The 8,547-nt window shown below is 33.3% G+C and overlaps 1 protein-coding gene across 1 annotated transcript; it reads left to right on the forward strand.

Moving 5' to 3' along the window:
- The first annotated feature begins 1,358 nt into the window (after positions 1 to 1,358).
- Positions 1,359 to 7,258, forward strand: LOC148176515 (pan-ceramidase-like). Its single transcript, XM_088034282.1, has 9 exons — positions 1,359 to 1,481; positions 1,531 to 1,851; positions 1,899 to 2,026; positions 5,419 to 5,620; positions 5,670 to 5,879; positions 5,929 to 6,474; positions 6,522 to 6,617; positions 6,663 to 6,830; positions 6,877 to 7,258. The coding sequence occupies exons 1-9, from the start codon at positions 1,359 to 1,361 to the stop codon at positions 7,177 to 7,179; spliced, it is 2,097 nt and encodes a 698-aa protein (XP_087890408.1). The 3' UTR covers positions 7,180 to 7,258.
- Positions 7,259 to 8,547: the final 1,289 nt, after the last annotated feature.

The following is an 8,547-nucleotide window of genomic DNA, read 5'->3' on the forward strand; positions in this document are numbered from 1 at the left end:
TTTTACTGCTGCGCCACTCGTGTATTAACTATATTCACTCGATGGTTAAAGTGGTCCTTTATCGTCTTGTATAATAAATAACTATTATCGGAGCTTTGGGTAAAACTAAATTTAAGCATATTGACATTTTGGGTTGTCAATGGAGGGCATTTGATCATTTTTCGTAATAACTTCAGATAACTTCTTTATTATTTCATTTCTAATTGAAATTGTAGTTTGATTCATAAAGCGAGTTTAAAAAATACACCTTACTAATGAATCGAAACATAATTTTTCGCGGTACCAAATTTTTGAAATGTGTTCTAAATTTAAAATCAGTAATTAAGTAAAAGTTAATCAAATTCGATAAGAGCGAGGGCAAACGTTTTTTGTTTGAATGGTTTTTGAAGTGTCATTGGGAAACAGTGGTTTAATCAAGTTCTACAGCCGTGTCTGATATTGGGGTTAAAATCTTTGCACTTTATTCGGGTTCACCCTGTATACAAAATGTTTAGAAATGCACGTTCAAAAAAAGTGTGGTAATTCCTTGTCACAAATTCAACCTATTAAGAGAAAAAAGTTCTAGTAAAAGTCTTTTTGTTTTCGAGATAAAATTGTTAAAAAATTTCAATAAATTTGCATGTGCGCCACTGATTAAAAAGTGAACAAAAAGTCGAGCTGCTGATCGCTTAGAAAACAAGTCAATTCCGGTGCGTTTTTTGGCAGTGGTGTAGAAAATACGTGGATTGTGATTAATTTTATCTTGTCAGTTTTTGATTTAAAAAATGTTTTTTTATACTTCATACTTTCTGGAATAGCGCAGAACTGTTTTGTACATGCATTTCAAAAACACCCTGTATATAAAACTGTCTTATAACAAAATTAGAAAATTTCAGAAAAAAACAGAACTTTTTTCAGAATTTTTGTTTTTACATTAAATTCAAATTTCTCGAATGTCGATTAAATTTGATATTTCTGACTATATCAGTGTTGCCAAATTGTTTAAACGGCCAAATTACACAATATTGAAATTTAAAAAAAAATAATTAGGTTTGGAACTAACTCAAAATTCGAATTTTTTGTCAAATTTGTCAACTTTAATTTTTTTTTTTTTTTTACTTTTTTGTTATTTTGTTACATAATTATCAATTTAAAAGAAATTTTCACACCATCACTGTTTTCCCCAAAACGACCAACAAAAGTGCTAACTAATCCCCAACAGCTTAAGTAGATTATCTTCAACATACTCAATCAATCGACTTTTATTACCTTTCTTAATCTTCGGATTTACAAACTGTCACTTTATTTATCTTAATTTATTACATTACTCCAAGTTATAAAAACCCAAAAATCGCACCGCTCCGAACTAGTCCCAAATCATGACTACCCGGGCAACAGTGTTAGCACTCTTCGTGCTCCTTCAGACGGCACTCATCTCCGCTGACTACAAGATCGGAGTCGGCAGAGCCGACTGCACCGGTCCCCCGGCTGAGATAATCTTTGTAAGTTTCCGAAGACAATTTAACACTTTTTGACAGTTTTTTCTTGAAGATGGGCTATGCGAAATTGAGCCAAGTTGGATGCGGTCTTCACCTGAGACAATTCTCAAGAGCCTTCATCGTCGATGATGGTATCAAAAGAGTCGTCTTCGTTTCTGTAGACTCTCAGTCTATGGCTCATGGAGTCAGAAGAGCGGTTTTGCAGAACTTGGCGAAGAAGTACAATGACACCTACACTGAAAGTAACGTGATTTTGAGTGGTACCCACACTCATTCCACCCCTGGGGGGTGGCTAATGGACCTTATGTTTGATATTCCAAATTTGGGGTTTGTTGAAGAGACTTTCGATGCTTTGGTCGAAGGGATTACTCAGGTAAGGTTTTCTTCAGATGGGGAAATATTAGACGATGGTCGTTTTAGTCAATTGTCAACGCCCATGAGAGTATGGTCGACGGAAAGATCTTCCTTTCTTCTGGAATTCTTCTGGATGCTAACATCAACAGGAGCCCGGCCTCGTACTTGTATAACCCGGAGGAAGAACGAAACCAGTAAGTGCCACGAATGGTGTCGCGTTCATCATCATATTCAAATTTTAGTTTTTTTTACGTTTTTTTCCATTCTTTTTAACAGTTCTATAATTTCTATTTTCAATTTTTTATAGATTCTTTCTTAATTCGTACAGTTTAGAGTTCTTTATGTTTTTTGGAATCTTCGTCTTTTAACGCCTTTTGAACTTGAAATTATATAACCTTTTTTAATTCAATTTAATTTAATTGACTTTTTTGTGGATGTTTCGCAAATGCTCTCTATTTTTTTTTTCATATTTTAGGTTTTGTCTAGATCGACTGTAATTTTATTTTTGATGTTTCCTAGACTTTTTTTCAATTCATTATAAACTTTCTAGCTTTACCTTATAAGTATGCTTTTAGGGCTCTTCTTTTCTAAAATCTAGTATACATTTTCTTTGAAGTTCTTCTTCTTCTCTAAATCATATTTAGATTTTATCTCAATTTTATAGATTTTCTTTTAGTTTTTTTTCAATTCTTCTTAACTTCTTTAGTTTCTAGTAATTCTGATCCTCTTTAGTTATTTCTTATATTCTGATTTTTCTTTTAGATTTTTAGATTTTCTAGGTTGTTTTTAAATGTATCACATCCTCAATGTCTAAACAATGTCTTAATTCTGTTTAAATGTTGTAAATCCATGTTTGTTTTTCAACATTTTCTCTAAATGGTGCATACATTCTTTTTCAATACTTTTTAAGTCTTCATAATTTTCTTTGAATTTTCTAGAGTCTTATATTTGAAAGTTTTTTTGAGATCATTTTGTCTTAGATTCTCCCAGATTTTATGGTATTTAGATTCTCTAAATTTTCGCTGAATTCAAGAAATTTTCAAAACTTCTCGTAGATCTTTTTAAAATGCTTTAAATTCAACAAAATTCTTTTTATATTCTCTTTAAAAGTTTTTAGGCTTTCTTTCAATATTCTTTAAATTCATTCAGACTCCACATTTTTTTATTGAGTTTTTGATCCTTTTGATTTTCCTCAAATTTTTCCGTTTCTTATTGAACATTCGACATTTTCTCTAAGTTGACTACATTTTCTCTTTATTTTTTTAGATTTTCTAAGTTTTCTTTAAATTCATAAGTTTTCCAGATTTTGTCTAAACAATATTCAGATTTTTCAAATTCTATTTAATTTTTCCAATATAACCTATATTTTGATTTTCTTTAGACGTGAGTATAAATTCTAGTTGAATTTTTCTTAGATCCATTTCATTCTTTTCAAACTATTCTTTATATTATTAGTCCATACTATTCGGGATTTTCTCTGTATTCTTAAAATTGTTTTAAAATTTTTTAAATGCTATTAAGATTCTTCTTAGATTCTTTTTAAAACACTTTGAATTTTCTTAGAATTCTATCCCACTTCTGATTGAATTTTAAACTTTTGATTTTTTATTATTTTCAAATCATCTACAAAAATTCTTGGTTCTGCTTAAATGTTTTTCCGATTATCTAAATTATCCTTAGACGACTCTTACATTATCTCTAAAAGTATTTGTTCTTGTCTTTTTTTTTTTAGATAATCCTCAGATCTTACTTTCTCCTTTAATCTTTCAGTAGATTTTTTAAAATTTGTTTTGATTCTCCTAATCAGAATCTCACTTCGTTCTATTCCAATTTTATAGAACCTTATATTTCAACTTTTTTTAAGTTTTCCAAAATTTATATAGATTGAATTTTTTTGAACTTTCCTCAAATTTTCTTGTTTTTCATTAAATATCCGTTATTTTTCTTTAGATTTTCCTTTAAATGCTCTAAATTTTGTTTCTATTCTCTTTAGAACCTATTTGGATTTTCAAAATCTTATTAGATTTTATTTAGATTCTCTAAATTTGCTTATAGTTTATTTGATGTTTTCTAATTTTATTATTAGATTATTATTATAATTTTATTATTATTATTATTATTATAGATTATTACTATCGGTCCACTTATTAAAAAAGTAAAGTTGGCAACAGCCCCTAGCAATTTTTATCGGAAAGAGTTGGCAGAATAAGCGTTTGACTTGAAGCAATTATGCGTAGAAGCTAATCGTCCTGCGCAAGTTTGCCAAAATTTGTTAAATCCTTATTTAAATCTCTCTTAGAACTAACCTTTGATTAATTCTTAACTAATGTGAGTTGTTGATACACCAAACTTTGACAACATGTTAACCTCAAAAATCGTTATTCAATTTTCCCCTAATTTTTTCCCTAAAGAATTGAAAGAGGAAGTTACACCCAAGAAGTTTAGAAAATTTACACATGAGAGTAGAGTGATGGTAATGAGCTGGATTTTATTGCCATCTAATCTAAGCTATTTCTAAATTTTATTTCAAGTTCTTTTTGGAGTTTTTAGGTTTTTTTAGATTTATTTAGATTCTTGTTAGATTCTTAGGTTTTCTAGAACTTCCATAAAAAGACTTTTAATTCTCTTTAAATGTCTTAAATTCTCTCGTTTCAAATTAAATATTCCTTATTCAGTTTAGATTTTCTGCAGTCCTTTTTCGGTTCTATTTCAGTTTTCAAGATTTCCTTTTAGATCTTATTTATTCATTCTCACTTAGATAAAACTTTGTATAAAAATTCTTTGTAGATACTTTTGATTCGTTTGAGATTTTTCCGTATCCTTAGATTCTTTAAATTCTGTTTTTACTTTATCTAAAATTTTCTAGTGCTCTTTAAGTATATTTTTTTAAAACTGGTTTTGATTCAATGATTTCTAAATTCTCTTAATTAAAGTCTCTTTAGCTTATCCAAATTATTCTTCAATTTAAGTTTTCTAGATTCTCTTTAATTTTAATTGGGTTCTATCAAAATATTAGTCTAAATTTTTTTTGTGTTTCTAGATTTTGTCTAAGCTTTAATTAGATTTTCGAAATTTTCTTTAGATAGTTAGCTTTTGTAGATTCGGTCTAGATTTTTTAGATTATATATAGATTTTCCACTGATTTTGTTTAACATTTTTTAATTTTCTGTTGACTTTTCCTAAATTCTGCTTCAATTCTCTTAAAATACTTTTTAGACAGAATTGTCACTATTTTCACTCATTCGATTTTTTTTAGATTTTCTTTGTAGTGTCTATATTTTGTGTTTTCGTTGTTTTCAATTTTCATTTTAGTTCATGTTTAAATTCTGTTGATTCTCTGTAGACTTTTTTACATCCTTTATATTTTTTTAGATTTTTTTAGTTTCTTTCTGTTTTCTTTGCATTCTCAATATTCTGTCCAATTTTTTTTAAAGATTTTTTGTATTATTCTTAGATCTATGATAGTCACAAAATATACAATTTGTCTTTCTGTTTCATTAAACTTTGTAAGATCTTCTTCAGATTTGTCTGTTTCTTTAACTCCTCTTTAGATTTTTTTTGGAATCTATAATACTATTTCTTCCAGATACGACTACAACGTCGACAAAGAAATGGTTCAACTGAAATTCGTCCGCTCTTCAGACGACAAGCCCATCGGCGCCATCAACTGGTTCGCCATCCACCCCACGTCCATGAACAACACCAACTGCCTCGTCTCCACAGACAATGTAGGCTACGCCTCCATCCTTCTAGAAACTCTAGTAAACGAAGGAAGTCTGCCCGGGACGGTACCACCACTTTACCCCAAACTTTCTTCTTAGTAACGACCACTTTCAGGGTGATTTTGTCGGTGCTTTCGCCTCCTCAAACTTGGGCGACGTCTCCCCCAACATCAAAGGCCCAATCTGCATCGACACCGGCGAAGAGTGCGACTTTGTAACGAGTACCTGCAACGGAAGCGCTGCTTTTTGCATCGCGTCCGGTCCTGGAGATACCATGGTGGAGAGTACCGAGATCATCGCCACAAGGCTGTACGAGAAGGGAAAGGTATGTGGGAGTTGAAGATGGTACTATCAGCACTACTTCTTTTTCCTAGGAATTGTACGAAGGGGAAAGTGTTGAGGTGACGGGACCGGTGAGGTTCATCCACCAGTACGTCGACATGCCGAAGGAAAAAAGTACGATTGTGTTGGCGAATGGTACCGAACAAGAGATCCATGGTTGTCCACCGGCTATGGGTTACAGTTTCGCCGGTGGTACCACCGATGGTCCTGGTGAATTTAACTTCGAGCAAGGTACAGTGACGGATAACCCGTTTTGGGACGCGGTCCGAGACTTCCTTTTCCCTCCAACGGAGGAAGATATTGCTTGTCATGCCCCCAAGCCCATTTTGCTCAACACTGGAGGAATCGACTTTCCGTACCCGTGGCAGCCCCGCATCGTCACCACCCAACTTTTTACCATTGGTAACGTGGCTCTTGCCGCCGTCCCCGGAGAATTTACCACAATGTCGGGCCGCCGCCTCCGCAACGCGGTCAGGGATACCATCATCCAGAACGGAGGTTCGGAAGACACCAAAGCGATCGTGACAGGTCATAGTAACATCTACACGAACTACATCGCGACGTTTGAAGAGTACCAGGTAACCATCCCCATTGCTTCTTCCTTTCTTTTAACATCTTCTGGTAGTTGCAAAGGTACGAAGGCGGGTCCACGATTTACGGCCCCCACACTCTCAACCTCTACATCAACAAGTTCAAGCAACTCGCCGAAGCTCTCATGAAGGTAAGTTGGATTACAATCAAAACAGTTCTTGAAGATGAGTTCCAGGAGGATGTTCTGGACCCCGGTCCGACTCCTCCCGACTTTTCCTCGCAACTCATAACCCTCGTTGGACCAGCAGCCAGCGATGGCGTGGCCGACGGTCAAAATTTCGGCGACGTCTTGGTCCAACCCCCAGACACTGTCACCACAGGAGACACAGTTTCTGTCGTTTTCGTAAGTTGGTACTGCTGTAAAATCGTGAGATTTGAACGTTTTGAAGGTTGGAGGCAACCCCAGACACAATTTCCAACATGGCGGGTCGTACCTCGCCGTGGAAAAATCACAAGGAGATGATTGGGTCGTGGTGGCGTCGGATGCTAATTGGAGCACTCGGTACTTGTGGAAGAAGACGAATTACGACACCGGTGAAAGCCAAGTTACGATAGAATGGGACGTGGGGGAGAAGGTGGAGGCTGGAGAGTACAGAATTAGTCATCATGGACACCATAAGAACGAGTTTGGCGATCTCCATGAGTATAGTGGAGTGACGAACAGTTTTACTGTGGCCTTGGCGCATAAATAACGTTCGGATAATCCTGAAATTTAGAGAAATGTCTTTTTAATCTGTTATTGACAATAAATTTTTTTTGATAATAATCATACTGATGACTCAAGATATCCCTAAAGATAAAGTGAAGTGGAAAGTAAGTATCACTATAAATTCTAATTTTTTTAAGTAAAATCCAGTTTTAAACGTAAACAAGACGCACGAAACGACATTACAGACTATAAAAACTTTTTGTTTTTTTGTCTGTCGTAACATTGAATGTTCTCTAACTTTGGTAATGTCTAACGTATAATTCGCTCCGTTTCCCGCGCCCTGTCCTAAGTTTTGCAGTTGAGAAATCAGTGGCCCTCAACATGTTTTGCTTTAAAAAAATGGCAATTCTTGCATAAAATGAAACCTTGCAATTTTTGCATTTTTCTTCATGCTCTGGTAGATAGAAGGTTGTCTGGTAACGCTGACATTATCTAAAATGTCGGTTTATGCAAATCTTGTCTTTGTGTGCATTTTAAAGAGATTTGATCGGTTTGGTATGGACATCACGTTGCTAACGGACACTTGTGGTTTAATAAAAAATGTTTCTTTTTCTTTTGTTTGCGTTTTTAGATATTTTAGAATTCAACTTTTATCTACTGTAGCTTTTCATTTAAAACAGTTTTTTTTACTATTTTTTACAGTTCTGTATGTGAATTAATTTAGGAAACAGAAAATATCGGTACTAAAGAAGTGAAAAAAATTAAATAAAAAATAATATCATTATTTAACCCATAAAATCAACAGACCGAAAAAAACAATAATGATCTAAAAATACAGGGAATAAATGAATTATAAATAAATAAAAAGATAACAACTAATTTAGAAAATACATTTAAAAAAATACCAATAAAAACTGTTGAAACTTTTAGGGCCGATTGCAGAAACGCTGATTAAACAACGGACTATAAAATCCTGGATTAAATTTAGTCCTGAACTATATTTTGATGCTATTGCAGAAACGTGGTTAATAGATGGGATTACGTAATCCAAGATAAAACGTTTTTGATTGTGAACGAACCACATTTTGACATGTAACTTCACGGATTAATCCAAATAATGGGTACTGCAGGTTAGAAAACAAAAAATTACTTACATTTATTTACATGTAATTACTTACATTCTTATGTAAATATTGTAATACAGGTTATAAATGTCGTTTTAACTGGATATGTACCAACTGTGACACTACTGTAAGTAGAAGATTTATATTGCTTTGAGATCTCCGCATGGCTAAGAGGTTATGGGGGTTACTAAGAACTACCGAATTATTGGAAAAATAGCGATATTCCTAACATTCCTTATTCCTCCTAACAAGACTTTCAAATCATAGAAATGAATTTTTATTTGTAA

This window comes from Gnatocerus cornutus, chromosome 4, assembly GCF_029298725.1.
Source record: "Gnatocerus cornutus isolate USDA-ARS CGAHR chromosome 4, icGnaCorn1.1, whole genome shotgun sequence".
Classification (NCBI taxonomy): domain Eukaryota; kingdom Metazoa; phylum Arthropoda; class Insecta; order Coleoptera; family Tenebrionidae; genus Gnatocerus; species Gnatocerus cornutus.